Source organism: Triticum aestivum, chromosome 4A (genome assembly GCF_018294505.1).
Source record: "Triticum aestivum cultivar Chinese Spring chromosome 4A, IWGSC CS RefSeq v2.1, whole genome shotgun sequence".
Classification (NCBI taxonomy): Eukaryota; Viridiplantae; Streptophyta; class Magnoliopsida; order Poales; family Poaceae; genus Triticum; species Triticum aestivum.
Genome location: NC_057803.1, coordinates 17,264,373 through 17,288,186, shown reverse-complemented (window position 1 = coordinate 17,288,186; position 23,814 = coordinate 17,264,373). Strand labels below are relative to the sequence as shown.

At 47.2% G+C, this 23,814-nt stretch overlaps 1 protein-coding gene and 3 non-coding genes across 4 annotated transcripts; all 4 read left to right on the top strand.

Moving 5' to 3' along the window:
- Positions 1–10,587: 10,587 nt before the first annotated feature.
- LOC123084837 (probable 3-ketoacyl-CoA synthase 20) lies at positions 10,588–13,846 on the top strand. Its single transcript, XM_044506348.1, has 2 exons — positions 10,588–11,557; positions 12,864–13,846. The coding sequence occupies exons 1-2, from the start codon at positions 10,847–10,849 to the stop codon at positions 13,680–13,682; spliced, it is 1,530 nt and encodes a 509-aa protein (XP_044362283.1). The 5' UTR covers positions 10,588–10,846; the 3' UTR covers positions 13,683–13,846.
- A 150-nt stretch (positions 13,847–13,996) lies between these two features.
- TRNAY-GUA (transfer RNA tyrosine (anticodon GUA)) lies at positions 13,997–14,082 on the top strand. The gene is given in 2 exon segments: positions 13,997–14,033; positions 14,047–14,082. It is a non-coding gene; the product is annotated as a tRNA-Tyr (tRNA).
- A 940-nt stretch (positions 14,083–15,022) lies between these two features.
- Positions 15,023–15,108, top strand: TRNAY-GUA (transfer RNA tyrosine (anticodon GUA)). The gene is given in 2 exon segments: positions 15,023–15,059; positions 15,073–15,108. It is a non-coding gene; the product is annotated as a tRNA-Tyr (tRNA).
- A 1,096-nt stretch (positions 15,109–16,204) lies between these two features.
- Positions 16,205–16,289, top strand: TRNAY-GUA (transfer RNA tyrosine (anticodon GUA)). Its single transcript is given in 2 exon segments — positions 16,205–16,241; positions 16,254–16,289. It is a non-coding gene; the product is annotated as a tRNA-Tyr (tRNA).
- Positions 16,290–23,814: the final 7,525 nt, after the last annotated feature.

The window sequence follows — 23,814 nt, the reverse complement described above, 5'->3', positions numbered from 1 at the left end:
AACAAAGAAACCCCTGTCTATAACACTAGGACCCTTCATTTCATACTTAGGAGCGTTATGATTAGAAGAGCCACGTAAGCCTCTTCTAGAAAAACTACTTCGTGAGTGATGATAAAAAAGTTCTAACTATCCAGAAATCCTTCTGCATAGCTAAAAGGCATTGATGATTTTCACCTTAGTAGTGCGTACTTGCGTGATACAGAAAAAAGAGACCGGTTGTCCGGATTTTTATTTTGGGCATGTCTTTTGAGGGTGAGGCAGGTATCTTGATACAGCCCCCGGGTGTTTTGATAGTTTGAAGAGAAAATTCCTTATTTGGCACTGTCTTAAAATCTGGTTCTTTATTTGACACTGAAAAAGTTTTTCTTCCCTATTTGACACTAGTCCTAAATTTTATTCCATATACGACACTTCCGTCCATTTTGAGCCTAAATGACACCTGAAAAGACGATTTTGCCCCTCATGCGGTATGTGTGTGCGCGTGTGTGTGCTGCTGCTTGTGTGGGTGCACACGCACATGTGTGCTGCTGCTGCATGTGTGTGTGCATGTGTGCCACTGCGTGTGTACGTGTGTGTGTGTGCTGTTGCGTGCCTATGTGTTGCCTGCGTGTGTGCTGCTGCTGCGTGTTTGTGTATGTGTGTGTGTGCTGCGTGCGTGCGTGTTGCTGCGTGTGTGCGTGCGCGTGCATGTGTGTTGCTGTGTGTGTGTGTGTGCACGTGCGCGTGCGTGTTGTTGCGTGTGTGCGCGCGTGCGTGTGTGTTGGTGCATGTGTATATGTTGTTGTGTGTGCTCCTGTCCTCGCACTGGTGCTGCGTGTGTGCGCTATTGCCCCCTACACATATACCACATGAGGGGCAAAAGAGTCTTTTCAGGTGTCATTTAGGCTCAAAATGAATGGAAATGTCATATAGGGAATAAAATTTAGAACTTGTGTCAAATAGGGAAGAATTTTTTTTCAGTGTCAAATAAGGAAGCAGATTTTAAGATAGTGTCAAATAAGGAATTTTCTCTAGTTTGAAGGGTCACTGGATGCAGCGCCTACTCTAACCGGGGGAGGGGGGGGGCAAATGATATGCAGGCCCTGAGCCTGGACATAGAGGGTCTCTTTGACTCAACATCCCCCATGTCGCCCCCCGCTAGGGCGGCTCGGGCGAGACCCTGCCCCCACCGCTGCCGGGCTCCCAACCCCTCCCTCCCCTCCCCTCCGTCGCTGTTGGAGGAGGTCGTCGAGCAAAGCCCCTGGCGACTGACGGCGGCGGCGGCGGCCCCCTTCCCTCTGACGTTCCTTTGGGTGAGGCAGGTCACCCGGGGCGCAGGGGCCCTCCTTCCCGATCTGAGCCGTCGTCACGGCGGCGCGGCCGATCTGGTCGTCGATGGCGCCTTGGCGGCGTGGTGATGGGAGGAGGCGGCGGAGCGGCGGGCTTCATAGAAGATCTAGTGGTGCTGGCTGATCGGTGGGCGTGCTTGGTCATGACGGCGGAGGTCGCAGTGGCTGGCGGCTTGGCCGGTCGGCGGCGGCGGAACATGGCCGGTGGCAGCGGCGATGTACTGCTTGGATCCCGGGGCGGCGACCCTGGAGGGTGGCGGCTGGTGAAGATAGGGCCTCTCGCAGCGGCATGGCCTGGTACAGTCCCTGTCCAAGGCGGATCTGTGACGAGGATCTACTATGGATTGGTTCGGATCAGAGACGGTGACGAGCGCACGGGATCTATCTCGGCGGCTCTCGCGGCTTGGCGAGGCGGGGTGGGAGCCCTCCTCCTAGGCTCCAGTGGTGGCACACTCAGGCAGTGGCTGGTGCGCCAGGGCTCCTACGGTGGCACTGTTGCTGCGGTTGGTCGCCGGATCTAGGCGGCTGGATCTGGGGCTTTGAAGGCGGCCGAGACGGTGCACAGGTTGTCGGGTGGATTTCTTGGGACGGATCCGGGTGAAAACCTGGTTTTCGGTCCATGGCCGGAGCCGATGATGACGATGCCCCTATCATCGTTTCCTTCATGAAGGCATCGTCGAGGTGAAACTCCCAACTCCATTCAATACCTCCGGGGGAAACCCTAGATCGGTTGATCGGATGGCGGCGGCAAGCATGTGTCGTTACCCCCTTGGGGGCGGCATTCTTGGAGGTGCACTCGGCTTCACGGGACCAGCAGACGACATCTTTGGTGGAGCGGTGTTTCATCCTGCACATTGATGGCGACGGATCTCAATGGCGTGGCGCAGTGCAGATTCGGAGTTCGATGTGCGAGGATGGACTCGCGCAGGAGGACGACGCTGTCTGGCGTCGTGGTGGCGTCGATAGCAGAGGGACCTGACACGGTAGATGCAACAGTACAACTCTGAAGATGGATCGGTGACAGGTGGCTGCGGCGGCCTCATGCCCGGCAGACGTCCTGGTTGAGGAGTGCACCGGACTGGTAGGTGCCCCATACCCGGCAGGCGTCCTGGTTGGGACCTCAGGTCTTAGATGTTTAGATTTGGCTGTGATGTCTGTCTGGTATTAGGCCGAGGCTATTAACGCCCTTCATCAATTGGATAGGAGTAGCGACAGTTGTTACTTAGATGGTGGCTTTAGTCTTACTGTTGTATGACTTTATAAAGTGTTATTTTTTTCGAAACGGAGGCAAAAAATTTGCCTCATCTCATTAATTAAGAATAGTTTTGAATTACATGACCGACCGCCCATAGACGCCCCGAAACCGATAAGCCTACTCTCGCGGCATAAGAGAACTCAGACGTTTGGCCCCTGCCAACCCCCAAAGTCTGACCTCCGCCTTGATTCTAGACGTGATTACATTTGGCATGGAGGACACCATCCTAAATACTCTGGCATTCCGCTCGTTTCAAATCTCCCAAGAAACCAACATGACGAGAGACGCGAGGCCCTTTCTCACATTACCATTGACGCCTACCATGTGGTGCCACCAATCGTTGATGCCGTCTCTGGCTCCCTCTTGCATAACTGGCATAGGCCGCAATTTGGCCATCCTCTCCGTTGAAGCCTGTCCGCCGTCCAAACACGGTCTTGAATGATAAGCCAAGCAAAGAATTTGTGCTTTGGCGGCGCCCAATTGTTTCACACTGCAGACTTCATTTTCGATGCAGTGGAGTCGTCGAGTTGAGCTTTGTAAGCCGACGATGCCGTGTACTCACCGGAAGGCGAAAGCTTCCAAACAATCTCATCATCCACCCCCTCATCAAGGAAGACCTCTCGTAATCCAACCCAAAACTCATAGTATTCAAGGATGTGCTGAATTGTGAGCCTAGAATTTGTGTTGATGTTGGCAATCCACTTGTTGAGATTCAAAGCCCTATGGATGGTGTCATTCTTGTGTTTGGAAATTGCAAAAATGGGGGGAGCAATGTCTTTAGGCTTGCGACCCCCAAGCCAAGGGGAGTGCCAGAAAGAGGCCCTTTGCCCGTTGCCAACAGTGATGGAAGTGCACTCATAAAACAACGCCATGTCCTCTTCATCGCACGGGTGCCCCAAATCAACCCAAGCTCTTTCCGCGTCCTTCCAAACCAACCAAGGCCATCTGAGCCGTAAGGCACGAGCGAATTTTTCCATGTCCAGGATGCCTAGGCCGCCCATGTCCTTGGGCATACAAACTTTCTCCCATCTTATCTTACATTTGCCTCCAGAAACTTTATCCGTGCCTCCCCAAAGAAAAGCCCGCTGCAGCTTGACGATGGACGCCATCATTCCTTTGGGCACCACAAGCGAAGTGAGGTGGTGGATGGCCGGCGAAGTGATAACCGACTTTACCCACGTGCTCCTCCCAGCCATCGTAATGTACTTTCCCTGGCCAATCATGATCTTTCCAGCAATCTTATCAAGCAAATGCTGGAAGTCCACAACCCGCAAACGATGAATGGATAGCGGAAGGCCGAGGTATCGCAAGGGGAACTGAGCTCTGACCGCTGGGAAGGCACCCAGAATCATGTCAAGGTCGACATTGGAGCATCTAATAGGGGCCACCAAACTCTTGTTAATATTCGTAACTAGGCCGGTGACGTTTCCAAAGCTTTGAAGTATGGTGGCAAGCATATCCACATCCTCCTTGATAGGCGCCAAGAATATGGCAGCGTCGTCCACGTATAGGGAGGTGCGAAGGCAGGCACCACGGCCACGTAATCTGTGTAGGTCTCCATTCTCTGTTGCCACGTCCAAGATTTGCTGAAGGGGGTCAATAGCAAGGACAAACAGAAGGGGAGACACTGGGTCCCCCTGCCGGAGGCCCTGCCCATGCTGGATAGGATTGCCAGGAACACCGTTGAGAAGAACCCTCGATGTAGACGTCCGAAGAAGGGCCTTGATCCACTCACGAAACCTCGAAGGAAAACCTCTCCTCTGTAACAGGTCGAGAAGATATTCCCATCTAACTGAATCAAAAGCCTTCTTGATGTCCAACTTGAGCAGGAGTGATGGCGTGTTTGTTCGTTGGAGTCGGCGAGCATAGTTGCGAACATACATGAAGTTGTCGTGGATGCACCTAGATTTGATGAAGGCACTCCGAGCACGGGATACGAGGATATTCATAAAAGGGGTGAGCCTCATCGCCATCACCTTGGCCACAATCTTGGCGACGGCATGGATCAAACTGATAGGCCTAAAGTCCGTGATCGCCTCAGCCCCCTCCTTCTTTGGCAAGAGAACCACATTTGCAGACTTGAGCCAGTGAAAGTTGTCCGCATGCAAACTCGAGAAGGCGGAGATGACCTTCATAAGATCGTCCTTTATAATTGGCCAGTAGCTCTTGAAGAATGTCCCAGTAAAGCCATCAGGCCCGGGAGCCTTGTCGCTAGGCATAGCCTTGATGGCTGCAATCACCTCCTCGGCCGTCATCTCATACCCAAGACTGGAAAGATCACAATCTGTAAAGTGGAGGAGTTGCCAATTGAAGTCTGTGGTTCTGCGTGGCCCTTTGCTCAAAGCGGTGGTGAAGTGCTGGTACATAATATTCTCCTTATCCTCATGCTTCGTAACCCAACCAGCCCCGTTGCACTTTGTAAAATGTTATGAGATTAATTAATAAAGTGGCCACATGCATCACCCAGATGCAAAGGCCGAGGGTCTTCCTTCTTTTCTAAAAACAATCATGGTCGTACCATGAGGAGATCTGTATGTTCGTGTATGTTTCGCATTTTAGCACTCATAAGGACAATAAAGTAAGCCACCAAAAAGAACTCTACGAGGACGGAACACCTTTATTCTTGTTCTATAGAATAGAGCTCATGGACGATAACATGAGGAAAATTGAAAAGTTTTATGGAGAACGAATTTTAAGATAAAGAGTGAAGCAGCTGGGTCATGCTGAAGCCCGTCGTCGTTGAGGCCCGTCCGTCGGCTAGCCGGTCTCTGGAACCCCATTTTGTTGGAGTTGGATGGTTCCGTGGGAGCCAACCTGGCCCCTTGCTCGTCTTGGCCAGGCCGGATTCTCTTTGGTAAATGTTCGGGAACGGTGCGCCGGCTGAGTGTTCGGCCGGTCGCCACGCTCGCGTCGCTACAGTCCTGGTCCATCACCCACAAAGCTACGCTCGCGTCGCTACAGCCCTGGCCCACCACCCACAAAGCCAAGTTTATCTCCATCGCTTCCATCTTATCCCCTCGCATATTCTGGAGACCATATGAGGCGTCTCCTCCTTCAATCCCCTTGCTCAATATCTCTCATCTCCCTTCTTGTGCTCTCTCTTCAGGAATCCACACCCAATCCTCATGAAATCGAGTTCGTTTTTGTTGCCTTATCTGATCCCCGTGACATTTTCCACCATATATCCATGAGAGGGGGTGAGCTGTTTGCATTTTTTGCTTTTCTCTCTCATATCCTAGGCAGTACACCATGGATCGACGAGGTTGAGCACAAGCACATGCTGCACACACACGCTCCCCTCCTTGGAGCTGCGAGCAAAGGGCCCGACGACTGGGCTGCAAGTTCGCGCACCCGCTACGTCACCATGGTGCGCGACGACGGCGACTAGTTCCTGCTCACGCAGCGATGCTGAAACCGGCCTACAGGGAGCTGCAAGCGGCACATGTTGATGCTGGAACCAGTGTCCCTTGATGCTGGAACCGGACGCGCCCTGGGCAGGCAACACATTTTTTTGCTGGAACCAGCCTTTATTTTTGCTGGAACCGTCTTTTTTTTGCTACTATGGGCACTGGACTCCTTTTTCAGTGAGATTGTTTTGCTAGAACTAGCATTTATTTTTTGCTGGAACCGGCTAATTCATTTGCTACAATTGGCTTATCTGTTTTTGTTGCTGAGAATTTTGCTGGAACCATCATTAAGTTTTGTTGGAACCGGCAAATCTATTTGCTTCAACCGAGTACCGGAGGTTTTTGTTGCTTTCGATATTTGCTGGAAATAGCATCAAGTTTTGCTGGAACCAGCTTATCTTTTTGCTTCAACTGTGTATTGGAGGTTTTTGTTGCTTTTTAGATTTGTTTTTGCTGGACATGGCAGTGGCGGTGCAAGTCAATGACGGCAGCCGGAGAAGGAGACGGCCGAGATGTTGCAACCATGGTGACCACATGCTTGAACCCGTCTGTGTTCAAGCTACAACCATGTCGAGCGGAGGCAGCTGAGACGAGCGCAACGCCAGCGAGCACGGGTGGGTGGACGCGGTGGCACGGGTGACCGGCAAGCACGAGATGCCGAGGACAAGTGCGGCGGCCGGCGAGCGCGCCTAAACTAGGTCGCTACCTTTTTTCCAGCGTGGTTGACTTTTTGGAGACAAGGAAAAGTTGTATCGTACGGTTGAAAAGTCTGTATCGTACGCTCGGCAGCCGACCGGCAGAAAATTGGGCCGGTGCGCCGGCGCCTATCACTGCCCATTCTCTTTGATGATGCCGGCGCAACTTCCTCCGTGGTCGTCCTGGTAGGTGCTAAGAGTGTGCTAGGGCGGTGCTTTGATTTTTTTTATGTTCTACGTAGGTGTGAGGCACCCCATCATCAAGCCTGTAGACGTAGCAACACTTATCGCGTAGAAGGCGGCTTCAGATGAACAATTTTAAGGCTTTCTTAAAAAATATAATAAATTATTTTAAGGCTTTCTTAAAAAATATAATAAATTGACCGGTGCCGAGCCCCAGAGGCGCCCAACCTCCTTTTCTAAAATAAAATAAAATTGAGGCCTGCAAATTAAAGTTAGCAGCTGGCTCTTACCCAAACAAAAAGAAAAGGCCAAATTGTTAACTCTGAAACAGTGTGTACGCAAGGACGGCCATGCCCTAGCTAAGCCGAGAGGAAGCCAAACGCATCGGGGGCATTCAAGCCCTCCGTCTGCATTACATGTCCCAAAAGGAAAGCAAGTAGCAGTAACGACCATTGTTATCACCTCGTCGGCCATCGGCCTGAGAGGAGGGACCGTGTGCGGTCCCGGTTTGGATCGCCGGTTTTGCTGACCCCGGCCTGCTGCATTATCAATGGTGCATGATCTGGAGCGCGCACGACCGGCTCTCCTTCACCACATACGGTTTTGCTGGGGCATCTACTAGCTCGCATGATCTGGAAACAGCCAACAGTTATTGTGTAGTACTATTGCTAGGTCTCGTACAAAGTTTCAGGTGCATCGCACCCACTCCGGCACACCCTTTTCCAAGCACGATCTAGTAAATAGAAAACCACTTCCTCTGTTCCGAAATATAAGTCGTTGGGAAGTGAACTCCCCAACGACTTATATTTCGGAACAAAGATGATATATGTTAATTCTTGTAGATACGACAAGAAGCAACACTCAAACATTGCGCAATTCCTCTTCACAAAAAAAAAGAAAAAGATTTGTGCAATGCCTCTAACTGCCCCCGGACAACCCGGCGCAAGATACTGAGCGCAAGAAGCATGAGGCTTGGCTCATGTGATGGGTTCACTTGGCAGCCGGTGAGTGGATCGTTAGCATGCTCATGTTCATGTGTTCCTTGTTTGCCGTAGCTTTGATCACAAAGAAAGTGGGAACGTGCGTTGGTTTCCTCCTTTTGATTGAAATTATGGATTTAGAGATTAATTTCTGAACTGATAAACTGAACTAAGTATTTTGAGGATTTCACATGAACATTTATGCATCATATCCTTAAAGGTTTTTAAGGATGTGTGCGGGCTTCCAACGAATCCCACGTACTGTATGAGAACATCAAAAGTCAATCTCACATTAATGTCAAACCAAAATTATACTAGGTTGACTTTCAGTATTTAAGTACATCAAAAGTCAACCTCATGTTAATGTCAAACCAAAATTACAGTTGGTTGACTTTCAGTACGTGCGGTGTTCATGGTTTTTTTTAGGAGAATAGCATTTTGTATCTAGGTGTGGTGTAGGGTGTCCCCAATGGCGTTCTATATGTAAGTATATATTGTTTCTCTCCTTAATATATGAGGCGTGCAATTCTCTTTCGTGTTCTTGGAAAAAAAGAAGTCTTCTAGTACACTTGTATATGGGGTTTTACATGATCTCCCTGTAGAAATGCATGCTCTAGCCAATGCAACCAAAAGATCGATCTGATGGAAGAGACTAGGCAGCACATTATACGTCAACACTCCCCCTCACGTGTGGCTCCCTCAGGCCTAAACGTGGACCGAAAGTGGGCTGCAATTTAATTGTGTCAGCCGGGTCTTGAACTCAAGACCTCTTGGCTCCGATACCATGTAGAAGTGCATGCTCTAGCCAATGCAACCAAAAGACCGATCTGATGGAAGAGACTAGGCAGCACATTATACGTCAACACTCCCGCTGGCAGCCCTAGAGGTTTTATTGAACATTTATGCATCAGCTTTTAATTTTCAGATGATGCTTGGTGGTTCCACTTGTGTGGTGTGCAAGCCAAGTTTATGGCACCGACAAAATATACTCGGTGTTGGAAGGATATTGTGGTGTTAATTGAAGATAGTACCGCAAAACACCAATAACTCGACATGTTTGCAAAAAATAGAAGTGACATCAACAAACACTTAAAAATATATACTGGTGAAAGCCAAACCTGGATGATTTGAACATATAAAAGTATATTAAAAGTGGACATTGGTGATTCAAGCTAAGAAGAAATAACCACTGAGGACGACATGATCTCTCGCAACCAAAATACCTTCTTGCCGTCATGTCAAAGTGAACTAATCAACGACTCTTAAGATACTCTCCTCGCTTTCCCTTCTTATTGGTGCATGCAAAGAGTGAACATATGTAGCCTAAGGTTATTTAGAACGGAGGAGAATGCAGGGAGGGTTTGTGTTGTTTAGATTCGACTAAACTTCACTTTTTACCTCATAATTGTGATCTTTCTTATCCCCACTAACTAAAATCTCAACATATTTACCTCTTTGTTATCACATTCCAACAACAATTACCCATCTAATTGTTCTCCAACCGCAAAAGCTAAATCGTTAGGATGACATGGCAACTAACTAGACAAACATACTCGTTAGGAACTTGCCAAGTTACATCAAATTATGTAAATTTCATCAAAAACAACCCAATTATACGAAATTGCATCAACTTTGTCATACACATGTTGCTAGCTGCACCGCACTGCTTATGTACTATATCGGTTACACCTACATTGAATATCGGTCTAAATTATTTGCCTAGTCACCTGAACCACCAACGTAAATGGGTTTGCATTGTGAGTTCGGGAAAAATAGTGAAATAGAGTACTAACAACCATCACAAGGTCACATCCGACTATCGAGTACAATGTGGCAAGATTTACTAAAAGGGGGCAAACCCTACCCCCAATATCACAACTAGAGGGTTTTACTCTTTTTGGTTAAAATTGCGTAAACAAGTAATTGCAGGAAAGAGATAGATGCATATGTTCCAACCTAAACTTAATGTTGTTACTTTCTCTGAAGTTGTGTGTGTGTGTGTGTGTGTGTGTGTGTGTGTGTGTGTGCACGCGCGCATCAGCAGTTCTATGTTGTGTTTTCAGGAGGGCACACGTACGATGATGCACCTAAAGGTTGCCCAACATTTTGAACGAGAAGTAACCAATTTAGGGCAACAAATACACTTGACTATGTTGTCATAGGACAAGACATCTACAACCATTGATCCATATACCAATCCCAGAAAATGAACACAAAAGCAAGTGGCAGAATTTCCGCAGCTACCAGCAGTTAGTAGTGCTAGATTGGCCATACATTCCCACATGCCGAGCACATGCATGCAACATATATCTGCCGAACACTGCAACATGGCGAGCACTGTTGAAGTATGAAACCGCCCGGTCTGCCTCATGCGTCAAGAAACGATCAAAACCCACAGCTAGCCCGGCCATTAACTCACTCCTCGATCGCCCATCAATAGTACTATGACCCGGCCAACACGGCTAGCTGCACGTACGCATGCACAACACAGATGCACATGGAAGCGCCGATCTACAATTGTTTTTGCACGTTAGAGAGCTACGTAGCTCTCATTTTGTTAATGCCGTCCGATCCATCATCCATAGATGGCACGGCCGAGGGGTCGCATGCGTGTGGGTTGGCGCCTCTCTTGCTCGATCGGTTTGAGTGTGTGTGCTACTGTGGTGCATGCACTAGCTTCACCGGTATCGTGCCCATGGGGGCCGGCCGGCGCGCGCATTAACCCGCTACCTCCTCAACCAGCCTGCCGCCATTAATCTCCCCCTCCCTCCATCCGCTTCCCTGCTCCATTGATCTCCCCGTATAAATCCCCGCGCCCCGCGCCGCGAACTCCCACACACCAGAGCTAGCTAGCCAGCGCCCACCTCGCAGAGCCGTGGCAGCCTCGGCAAAGCCTGTAGCTTCCATAGCTGGCTAGCGAGCTCACACGAATCGGCGGTCTGTCCGCAGAACCGTGGTGGCTCAGGGTTCCATTCACGAGGTACGTCCTTGTGGAGCCATGGACAGGGATCTGTTCCGGACGGTGAAGCAGGGGACGCGGAACCAGGCCAGGCTCCTGTACCACCGGCTGGTGTGCCGCCTGCCGCACCTCCTCGCCGTCACGCTGCTCCTCGTCGTGGCCCCGCCGCTGGTGTCCACGCTGTCGCTCGCCGCGCTCTGGGGCGAGGCGCGCGCCAACGCGGCCGTGCTGGTGGCCGCGTGCGCGGGCTGCGCCGCCGCGGTGTACGCCTACGCCACGTCGCGGCCGCGGCCCGTGTACCTGGTGGACCTGGCCGGGTACAAGCCCGGGCCGGCGCACGAGGCGACGCGCGCGCAGGCCATCCGCCAGTTCGGGCTGGCCGGCGGGTTCGACGACGAGAGCATGTCGTTCCAGAAGCGGATGATGGAGCGGTCGGGGCTCGGGGAGGCCACGCACTTCCCGGCGTCGCTGATGAGCATCCCCGTGGACATGTGCCTCCAGACGGCGAGGGACGAGTCGGAGGCCGTCGTGTTCGGCGTCGTGGACGAGCTGCTGGCCAAGACCGGCGTGCGCGCGGAGGACGTCGGCGTCGTCATCGCCAACTCCAGCCTCTACAGCCCCACGCCGTCCTTCGTGTCGCTCATCGTGAACCGGTACCGCCTCCGCCACGACGTCGTCAGCCACAACCTCAGCGGCATGGGCTGCAGCGCCGGCATCATCGCCATCGACCTCGCCAAGCACCTCCTTCAGGTATCCATACATCTCCAGCTACATCCACATGTCAGTCACCTTGTTAACTTAATGCAAAGCATGCACCACCCTGCCCAAGCACGCACGGAAGACATGGGCATGCATCGTGCGGCCCATGCATGCACAGCATGGCCTAGTACTGTAGCGTGCATGTGGATGGGCAAGGGAATATCTGAGACATGCACTAATTGGTTAAGCTAGAATTAGACGTCGCATCACGGAGGTCGTTAACATCAACATACTATGACAGGACTAGCATGATAGTAGAGTACAAAACCATGTCAATCTGAATTTTCAAGTAGGTGTATAGGAATATGAATAAAATGGCAGGTCCAGCTGGTTCTTCCAACATTAAAGTATCCTCCATTTCCAGTCAACGTATTTATATAAGCTTGTTTTAACATTAATTTTGTCTTTAATCTTTATATTTATATGATAAATTAATCCGTCCTTATATTTCATCATATATGCTGTTTTTATGTTGTTGAGTGTGGGTTTGTTGAGTAGCTAATCGCTCATTCCGAACAGTATCATATATATGCGCAGTTTTATATACTCTCTCTTTTTGGAATTACTTGTCTCGGATATGGATATATCTAGAACTATAATATGTCTAGATACGTCCATTTCCGCGACAAGTAATTCCGAATGGAGGGAGTACTATTGTACGGTAAAAATATTTGAGGTTTAACGCCATCGATGTATAAGACACATGAAATCCATACCCGGAGGACGGTCAGCCACCCACACACATACATATCGGCCCCCCGTGACCGTTGGGGGTCGATTACTGCCATCATAATGTGTGCGCGCCAGTCTCTGCCGGGTGGGTACTGGAGTACTGTTCACTGCCCCCCTGCTCCTCTGCTGGCCATGGTTGCATCGTGTTCTCCGTTCCAGAGGAGTTTTGGACCATGCACTGGCGAGCGCAGCATGGCATCTGCGACGACGGAAGCGGTAAAAGAGGCCGGGATCGATCGGTACTAGAATAGGGCGGACGCGCGGAGAGAACGCAGTCCCAGCAGGGGAAGAAGAATCCGCACGTACCCGTAGTAGTAGTAGCTATCCGCTATCGCCATGACTCGGAATCATCAAGGCCCGCCGAAATGGTCCTCCTCCTTCGGATCATGATCAGGGAGCGAATCTGGGAGTATCCCACGCCATGAAATCCATCTGCGCCAGCACTGGTGCACATGCACCTATGATCTTCTATGTTGCTCCTCCACCATTAATGGCAGTAATAGCTGTAGCGATTGGGTTGGTTGGTTAATGAATGGACGTGGCAGTAATGGATGCGACGCTGCAGGTGCACCCGGACACGTACGCGCTGGTGGTGAGCACGGAGAACATCACCCTCAACGCCTACCTCGGCAACAACCGCCCCATGCTGGTCACCAACACGCTCTTCCGCGTCGGCGGCGCGGCGGTGCTGCTCTCCAACCGCCGCCAGGAGCGGGCGCGCGCCAAGTACCAGCTCATCCACACCGTGCGCACGCACCGGGGCGCCAGCGACCGGAGCTACGGCTGCGTGACGCAGGAGGAGGACGACGCGGGCCACGTCGGGGTGTCGCTCTCCAAGGAGCTCATGTCCGTGGCCGGCGAGGCGCTGCGCACCAACATCACCACGCTGGGCCCGCTGGTGCTCCCGCTCTCCGAGCAGCTCCGCTTCCTCGCCACCGTCGTGCTCAAGCGCGTCTTCCGCGCCGACGTCAAGCCGCACATCCCGGACTTCACGCTCGCGCTCGACCACTTCTGCATCCACGCCGGCGGGCGCGGCGTGCTGGACGAGCTGGAGCGCAGCCTCAAGCTCAGCGCCTGGCACATGGAGCCGTCCCGGATGACGCTCTACCGCTTCGGCAACACCTCCAGCAGCTCGCTCTGGTACGAGCTCGCCTACTGCGAGGCCAAGGGCAGGATCAAGAAGGGCGACCGGGTGTGGCAGATCGCCTTCGGCTCCGGCTTCAAGTGCAACAGCGCCGTCTGGAAGGCGCTCAGGGCGGTCGACGCCGTCGCCGTCGGGGACGCCGGCAGCCCCTGGGCGCAGGACGTCGACGTGCTGCCGGTGCACGTGCCCAAGGTGGTGCCCATCGACGACGACCAGGCGTCCTACAAGACGGCCGCCTAGTTTCTTTCTCATCCTCGAAGAATCGAAGCGTGCGTGCGTGCACCTGTGATCGTCTCTAGCTCGTGTCGCTGCTGGCCGGGACTACTATATACTGAAGGGCAATTCTTCTTATACTACCGTGTAAATCAATATGAACCGATGAATGAACTCGAGAATTAATATTCCTTGACATGCGTCGCTGAATCATACTGTGGTTAGTAGGCATGCATTGTGGTAAAAACAATCCGGCATTCTGCTGCACATGAACTGAAAACGCACAGAAGTACCTAGGTAGTTACGCTAATATACTTTGGCAAACTAAACAAATCAACAATCCGACCTTAGCTCAGTTGGTAGAGCGGAGGACTGTAGTCTTTGCAGATAAATCCTTAGGTCACTGGTTCGAATCCGGTAGGTCGGAACTTTTTCTTTTCGTCTATATTTTGAAAAACAATAAGCAATTTTTAATTTTTCCTCCTGAGATGAATCAGTGCCAAAAATCCACATTTTATACGAACATTGAGAAAGGAAAAGGAGATATTGCAACCTAAGTCAACTGAGGCAACACATGCAATCTCTAAACAATGTTTTTCTTTGGAATGTTTGAAGCTCCGTTTCACTATGAATTTTATAGGACAGTTGTTGGCTTGAAATTTTAGCTCCGTTTCACTGTTAAAAGAGAAGTCTCTTTCTGCTTCTGTGATGAGTTCAGCAGTATGTGATGCTCCTGTAGTGGGTAGATGCTGGGTGTGAGAGGGTTTGCATCTTCCCTAGTTAAGGTTCTTTTCATTCTTTCCGCAAAAAAAAGGTTCTTTTCATTCTTTCCGCAAAAAAAAGGTTCTTTTCATTCTAGTATGGCTGTTTTTGTTTCCTCTTGTAAGCATACTCTATTTTGCCTGGAGGCTCCTTTGATCTAAAGAAACGTTCATATACCCCATTGCATCAGTTCTTATGCTGAAGGGCAATTCTTCTTATACCACCCTGTAAATCAACATGAACCAATGAATGAACTGAAGAATTGTTATTCCTTGTCAGGCGTCGCTGAATCATACATATGGTTGGTTTGATCCTTAGGCCTGCATGGTGAAAACAGAGGATTGCCATGCGACGCTGAATCAATGATGTGTTGTCTCGCTTGCTCAGTTGCTCTGGAGGAGGGTCACAGGCTGGTCTGAGGGATGGTGGATGGCACCAGTAGCTGTTGTTTTGGTGCCATGGCAGTGGTTCTCTAAGTCTCTCGTATACACTTCGTTCTCAATGAAAATGAAGAGCAACGACAGCAGAAATTGCTTGTTCTTGAGAAAAACAGAACACTTGAAGAACTCCTTGATAAATGTTTTAAAATTTAGTAAAAGAACAACCCGACCTTAGCTCAGTTGGTAGAGCGGAGGACTGTAGTCGTTGCAGATAAATCCTTAGGTCACTGGTTCGAATCCGGTAGGTCGGAATTTTTATTTCTTTTTGCTTTTCGTCTATAATATCTCTATATCTATGAAAAACAATAAGCAGTAGCACATTTTTTGCTCTTTTGAGATGAATCAGTGCCAGAAATCCACATTTTGTACGAAAGTTGAGAAAGGAAAGGAAATTTTGCAACCTAAGTCAACTGAGGCAACACACATGCAATCCATTTATAGATGAAATGAACCTCCAAACACTGTTTTTCTTTGAAAAGTTTGAAACTCCGTTTCACTACGTTTGCTGGGCTGCATCTGCGGTTGTGGGGTTTAATCCTTTGAGAGTAGTCCCCATGTGGTCAGGTTTGTAGCAGTTTTTGCCTGGTTTTCCGTTTATTAACAATAAGTAGTACATTTTTTGCTCTTTTGAGACGAATCAGTGCCAGAAATCCACATTTTCGACGAACATTGAGAAAGGAAAGGAAATTTTGCAACCTAAGTCAACTGAGGCAACACACATGCAATCCATTTATAGATGAACTGAACCTCCAAACACTGTTTTTCTTTGAAAAGTTTGAAATTCCGTTTCACTACGTTTGCTGGGCTGCATCTGCGGTTGTGGGGTTTCATCCTTTGGGAGTAGTCCGCGTGTGGTCAGGTTTGTAGCGGCTTTTGCTCGGTTTTCCGTTTATTAACTAGGCAAGTTCTATCCTTCTTAATTAATCAATGAGGCACAACTTTTGCCTCCGTTCAGAAAAAATAATTTCCATTCAATATCCCCATTGCACTAGTTGTTCTTATACTATCATGTAAATCAATATGAACCAGTGAATGAACTGAAGAATTAATATTCCTTGCCATGCGTCGCCGAATCATATGGTTGGTTTGATGTGGTTGTCTCGCTTGCTCTGGAGGTTCACAGGCGGGTCTAAGGAGGTGGATGGCACCAGTAGCTGTTGTTTTGGTGCCATATGTTCTTTCTGCATATATACTTATACTTCTCTTAATGAAAATGAAGAGCAACGACAGCAGAAATTGCTTGTTCTTGAGAAAACAGAACATACTGCTGTACGTCAACTGAAAACGAGTTGAAGAAATAGGTGATAATAGTGATAAGGAACATAAAATTGTACCAAAAACATCAAGCCGACCTTAGCTCAGTTGGTAGAGCGGAGGACTGTAGTCTTGCAGATGAATCCTTAGGTCACTGGTTCGAATCCGGTAGGTCGGATTTTTGAGTTGATTTTTTTGTACAAATATATTTTTATAAAAAAAGGGAAAACTTTGTTTTTGCCACTCTAGCTTTTGCCAATTTTTCTTATGCCACTCTTGAATTTGACATCTCACTTTTGCCACTCTTAGCTCACTGGTTCGAATCCCGTAGGTCGGATTTTTGAAGTTGATTTTTTTGTACAAATATATTTTTATAAAAAAAGGGAAAACTTTGTTTTTGCCACTCTAGCTTTTGCCAATTTTTCTTATGCCACTCTTGAATTTGACATCTCACTTTTGCCACTCTTAGCTCACTGGTTCGAATCCCGTAGGTCGGATTTTTGAAGTTGATTTTTTTGTACAAATATATTTTTATAAAAAAAAGGGAAAACTTTGTTTTTGCCACTCTAGCTTTTGCCAATTTTTCTTATGCCACTCTTGAATTTGACATCTCACTTTTGCCACTCTTAGCTTTTGACAATACATCACAAATGCCATTTCATGGCAAAAACGATAATTTTTCATTTCACTTTTGCCATTGTTAGCTTTTGACAACGTATCACAATTGCCACTATGAAAATTTTGCTTTTGCCACAGAATGGCATAAGTGATACATTGTCAAAAGCTAAGAGTGGCAAAAGTGATATGTCAAATTCTAGAGTGGCATAAGCAAAATTGGCAAAAGCTAGAGTGGCAAAAACAAAGTTTTCCCAAAAAGATAAGCAGTTTGTAATTTTTGCTAAATCTTACAGACAATCATTTTGCAGTTGAATTCTCTTTTGAGATGGAATCAGTGCTAGAAATCTATGTACACATTTTATACAAACATTGAGAAAGGGAAGGAGATTTTATAAAGAATTAAAGATTGGTGCCACCTCACTAATAAGTCAACTCAACGACTGAATTTTTGCTAAATCTTACAGACAATCATTTTGCAGTTGAATTCTCTTTTGAGATGGAATCAGTGCTAGAAATCTATGTACACATTTTATACGAATATTGAGAAAGGGAAGGAGATTTTATAAAGAATTAAAGATTGGTGCCACCTCAACTCAACGACTGAATCTCCAAACGCTGTTTCCTCTGAAAATCTCGTTTCACTGAATTTTACAGAGCAGCTGTTGCCTTAAAATTTCCATTCATATCCCCGATTCCCCATTGCGCCAGAAAGCATGATCAAATGCATCGCAAAAATAAGTAACAAAATTGACGCTATCCAGTACATTGTATCCAATTGTTAAAAGGATGACACTGACTTTAGCTGTAAACGTAATGAATGACACTTGAGAAAGATACCTTATTAAGGAATGACACTTTCTTAACTGAAAACGTAATGAAGCGTACCCATTAGGGAATGCTTGTGTTTATTTTTCGAGTAAATTTGCTAGGATACCACATTGGGATGAAAGCTAAGTTCTGTTAAATTTACTCTCTCGAAATGAATCAGTATCATCCACATTATTATCCGGGCATGGGAAAAAGGATGTACAAATCAGATTGGTATCGGCTCACTAAATTAACTCACGCTTCACATATGAAACCCATTCTAGATGAACAGAAGGTTGAAACTATGTTTTTCTTTGAAAATGTAGTAACTCTATTTCAATTCATATTGAGACAACATTCATTGGCTTAAATCTTCCATTTCTGCATGACTGTATTTGCACCAGAAAGCATGATGATAATACATCGCAATACCCAACAGTAAACGTGACGCTGGTTCAGAAAAGGGAAATTTTTCCATCTGGCTAACTTCATATTAAGTTAATGAATAATATTTCATCAGTTCTTCACTGAACATCTCAACTGGACACACACGTCCAGGTCACCGGTGCCGCGGTGGTGGTGCCCTCAGAACAGTCAGGACCTCCGGAAATTTGGCTACAAACAAGTACTCCCTCCGTCCCAAAATATAAGAGCGTTTTTGACACTACTGTAGTGTTAAAAATGCTCTTATATTTTGGGACGGAGGGAGTATTATTTTGCAAGGAGATCCTGGAACAGTGGCCGCCCTCAACTGCACAGTGCGAGCCGAAACGAGTCTTCACAACAGGATCAATGACAACTGCACGGTGAGATCCTGAAGTCTTCGTGAAATCACCGCCACCATGGTATCGCAGCCCGGAATTAAGCAGCACCTGAAATGGCCCAGAAAGCTCCCATTTCTCTTCAATGTTCAATCACTATCATAAGGTTAATAGATGCCATTTGGGCAAATCTATCGATTAAAAGCTCCAGGTATGCCCAAAGGATAAAGGAGAAAGCAAACACGACAAAAATCATGTAGAAGGAAACTTAAAAGACTGTAACTCACATGCAAATCGAACACTTCCAGAAAGGGAGTTAGTTCCAATAGAGAAGCCAAACGAAGAATCCCACTTGAACAACCTGGATCTCCGTCCACCAAAACCTCCATGTTGAGATGCCTCAGATTAATAAAATCACATGGGCTGTTTGTCATTCGACTATTCAGAGCGGGATGTTTTGTAGGCTGCAATTCTGAATACAAGCATATTGAAGGTGGTCTAGTGGCTCAGACATAGTGAAGGAAGATATGAAACAGTCTGTTAGGCTCAACCGCTCAAGGACAGCACAGTGTGAGATCATGCAATGGAGGTCCTTCGATACATAAACACAATCCCATTTGAGCGATCGGAGGTTTGCAAAGCCACAGAAATTCAGAGCTGGCCTTAGGCAAACTAAGACAAGTCGGAGAGACAGCAAACCTGAGCTGCTTTGATCACCAAAAAGATGCAGAGGGAAGTTGCAGACATCACCCGGGCATTTCCATTTCGGTGGAGGGCGTAGATCAAGATCAACATTCTTTGCCTTTGCTAAAATAGCAAACTGAAGCCATCCATCAAGATGATCCGGCAGTGAGCTTCGGTCTGCGATGGAGGGCATGCGTTAGTGTTGCGATGGGCTTCTACGGTGCTCGATCCGGCCGCGGCGAGGTCAACACGGCGCTGCCGGCATGCTTATCTCCTACACCTCCAGCTCCTTCGTAGTATCAAACCATGGTGAGGTCAACACGATGCGTCCCTCTCCCTCTCTCTGAGTGTGGAGCCTGTCAGTAGATGTTCGTGGGTAGATGTTCTTGAACCTGTCAGTAATAGGAAAAAGCCTTATGCTTGAAGTGAAGGGAGTTGTGGAGGTAAATATCTCAATGTCGTGAAAGACGTTTAGTTCAGTTACTGCAATGGTGTATTTCCAGTATGATCATTTGTCCCAGCAGTCACTTGCAAGTTCAGTTACTGCAAAGAATGTGTTCAATATATAGTGAAACCGACCAAGATAAACTATGTGGGAACATCAGTGAAAATGTATGGTGTCCATATTTATTCTGAAATTATGCTCAACTCTTTTTGGTGGAACTTCACTGAACTGTAGGCTGTCCATTTTTTATTTTGAAATTGAGAGCATAACGCTGTCATATTTATTCTGTGACTGAATGGTAGCAAGTGACTGAATATTTCTCTTGTATTCCTGTTACTATCAATGTACTACTCCCTCCGTCCCATAATCTTACATTATGGGACGGAGGGAGTAGATGGCAGGAAGTGACTGAATATTTCTGTTGTATGCTGACTGAATATTTCTACTCCATGTGGATATGCTGAATATTCTAGATGGAGTAACTGGGTATGCTGAGACCCGATTATGGTTTTCTCTAGATGATGGCCAAAGGACTTTTAACTAGGAGCGACAAAGAAATCTCCCCTGCAAATCTAGATGTTGGAGGGATTTTATTACTTCAGCAGCTTCAAGCTCTGTTCCTGCTGTCAAGCTATGTTTCAAGCATGGAGTATGGTAAGCATGTGCTTCAAGCTCCGTTCCTGCTGTCATGTACTCCCCTGCATATTAGTTTCAGGATTTTAGACAATGTTATTTATATAGATCCAGGGAACATTTGTTTCTGCTACTGAATGAATAGTTGTGTATATAGATCTTCATATGTTAATGACCTATCGACGTCAGGGGAGATTCATATGTTAGAAGGGGGGACTGGCCGATTTGTGAGAGAGCAAGGTACTGTTGCTGTTTTTGTGACCTAAAAATCTTCTATACATCCAATGCAGATGAATCAAAGCCGCGTCTCCAAATTTTGGAGCCACATCTCTAAATTTTCAATTCATATGAGGTGGGTTTGCTATTTTATAGAACAATACAATACGATGTGGTACACAAAAGTTATGAGATATGTCGACAACGGTTACAACCTATCGATGTCAGGGGAGATTTGTAGGTTTGAAGGGGGGATGTGTCCAATTTGTGAGATTGCAAGGTAGTTTTATTATTTTTGTGACCTAAAAATCTTGTTTACATCCAATGCAGACAAATCAAAGCTACATCTCCAACTTTTGGATTTATATGAGGTGGGTTTTCTATTTCTGAACAATATAATATATTAGTACAGTTAGCAGCTTGTATTGCTAGATGAACGCTGCTAATGTGATGGTTAGCAGTGTTTCATGTCTAGAGCGCACACTGCTAACATAATGTTAAGATTTTAAGCATATCTGCAAAATATTGTAACGTTGTTTGTAAAAAAAAATTGCATTGTCTCATCATGCATGTGATCACTACAATATGTGGTTAAAAATCCTGGACATGTTCGGTACCTAGGAAAACCGGAGGAAAACCACGGGAAACTCGTTCCTATGGAATTGCCATAGGAAATCCCGTTCAGTACGAAGGAACGCGTCCTTTCCAATCCGGTGGAAAGTCTCACTAACTTGCGTTTTCACAGGAAAAAAAATCTAACCAAAGTGTTTGTTTTCGCGTAGGCCCAAGGAATGGAAGAGAAAAGCTACGGCAAACCAAGCAACTGGACCCACACTGGTGTTGATCTGTGTACAATTTGGTCCCACACGCACAGTGATGAGTGTTATTTTTACACTCCTCTAACCTGAGTTTAAACCAATATATTTCATTAAAGCCGAGATATTCACTCCGATATTGCAACTAATGACTAATGAATGCATAGGATTCCAAAAATCCTTCTTTATTTTGATTCCATAGGAAATGGGCTATTTATGGATGAAATCAAGCCAATACTTGGAAATGAGCAAAGTGGAGATAGAGTGGATCAAGTGGGAGGCGCACCAGAAGAAACAGAGCAAAAGATGACGTTCCATGCGACCGTGCCCGCTCATATGATAGTCGTATGGCGGGGAAACCGAGGCTCCTCATCCACCTGAACAAACTTTATAAAGGGTCCGAGGCCAAATGGATAACAGAACAAGTCATGAGAAGCGCAGAACAACCAGTCGTCATTATCTTCATCTCCAACAATTTCCATCTCCATAGCCACCACCTTCATTTCCACCATCTAGTCATATTTGTAATCATGTATCACACACGACATTCATTGTAAGACATATTATCAATCTATCTATCTTCATGGTGTGTTCTTTGATGTGGTCTTCGTGTGATCTAATCTCCATGTGTGAGTAGTGTTGGGGAACATAGTAATTCAAAAATTTCCTACAATCACGCAAGCTCTAACTAGGAGATGCATAGCAACGAGAGGGGAGAGTATGTCCACGTACTCTCGTAGACCGAAAGCGGAAGCGTTTAGTAACATGGTTGATGTAGTCGAACGTCAACATACGACACCTCCGTGTTCAGCACGCGTTCAGCACGATGACGTCCCTCGAGCTCTTGATCCAGTTGAGGATGAGGGAGAGTTCCGTCAGCACGACGGTGTGGCTACGGTGATGATGAAGTTACCGGCGTATGGCTTCACCTAAGTACTATGACAATATGACCGAGGTGTTGAACTGTGGAGGGGGGCACCGCACACGGCTAAGAGATTCTTTGTGTTGCTATTGGGATGCCCCTGGCCACGTATATAAAGGAGGGAGGGAGGGAGGAGGCCGGCCAGGAGGGGCGGCCAAGTAGGATTCCCCCCCCCCCTTTCCTTTCTTCCACCGAAGTGAAAGGAAGGAGGGGAGAAAGAGAAGGAAGGAGGGGTCCGCGCCCCCACCCCTTGTTCAATTCGGTTTGGGCAGGGGGGAGAGGCGCGCCACCTCGTGGCCCTTCTTCCCTCTCTCTCCATTAGAGCCCACTAAGGCCCATTAACTTCCCCGGGGGGTTCCGGTAACCTCCCGGTACTCCGGAAAAATGCCCGAACCACTCGGAACCATTCCGATGTCCAAATGCAACCTTCCAATATATGAATCTTTACCTTTTGACCATTTCGAGACTCTTAGTCATGTCCGTGATCGTATCCGGGACTCCGAACTACCTTCGGTACATCAAAACACAAAAACTCATAATACCGATCGTCACCGAACTTTAAGCGTGCGGACCCTACGGGTTCGAGAACTATGTAGACATGACCGAGACACATCTCCGGTCAATAACCAGTAGCGGGACCTGGATGCTCATATTGGCTCCGACATATTCTACGAAGATCTTTATCGGTCAAACCACATAACAACATACGTCATTCCCATTGTCATCGGTATGTTACTTGCCCGAGATTTGATTGTCGGTATCATCATACCTAGTTCAATCTCGTTACCGGCAAGTCTCTTTACTCGTTCCATAATGCATCATCCCGCAACTAACTCATTAGTGACATTGCTTCCAAGGCTTATTATGATGTGCATTACCGAGAGGGCCCAGAGATACCTCTCCGATACTCGAAGTGACAAATCCTAATCTCGATCTATGCCAACTGAACAAACACCTTCGGAGACACCTGTAGATCATCTTTATAATCACCCAGTTACATTGTGTTTGATAGCACACAAGGTGTTCCTCCGGTATTCGGGAGTTGCATAATCTCATAGTCAGGGGAACACGTATAAGTCATGAAGAAAGCAATAGCAATAAAACTTAACGACCATTATGCTAAGCTAACGGATGGGTCTTGTCCATCACATCATTCTCCAATGATGTGATCCCGTTCATCAAATGATAGCACATGTCTATGGTTAGGAAACTTAACCATCTTTGATTAACGAGCTAGTCAAGTAGAGACATACTAAGGACACTCTGTTTTGTCTATGTATTCACACATGTACTAAGTTTCCGGTTAATACAATTCTAGCATGAATAATAAATATTATCGTGATATAAGAAAATATAAATAACAACTTTATTATTGCCTCTAGGGCATATTTCCTTCAAGTAGTTCGGTAAGGTATGGGTTGAAGCAAGAGCCTTGCAACCCGATGTAATTGTTGGAGGGGTCAATTGAAGGACTTTGAATTAACAACTCGTATGTGTAACATAAAATTTTTATGTGGGTGTATCTTATTTCATTCACGTTCTTCATCTTTGCAGGTACCTAGGATCATGGAGAATGAGTCACGGAGAGGCTAAGGGCAGGGAGACCGTGAAGTGTTATTCTAAACACTAGTGACAGAAATGTTTACTACGGTAACACGGATCCTATCCTTGGGGATTCAAGAGGTGTAGTCATTAAATGCGAAATGCTTTTGTCTGACTATTGCAATCTTAATTATCAAGGCAACCGTGCGCGACGGATAGGGTCTTCGATTGGACAGCTGACTCTTAATGCAGGACATGCA

Coding starts and splice junctions, on each gene's coding strand:
- LOC123084837 (XM_044506348.1), top strand. CDS start 10,847: ATGGACAGGGATCTGTTCCGGACGGTGAAGCAGGGGACGCGGAACCAG. Junction 11,558..12,863: donor TCGCCAAGCACCTCCTTCAG/GTATCCATACAT, acceptor GCGACGCTGCAG/GTGCACCCGGACACGTACGC.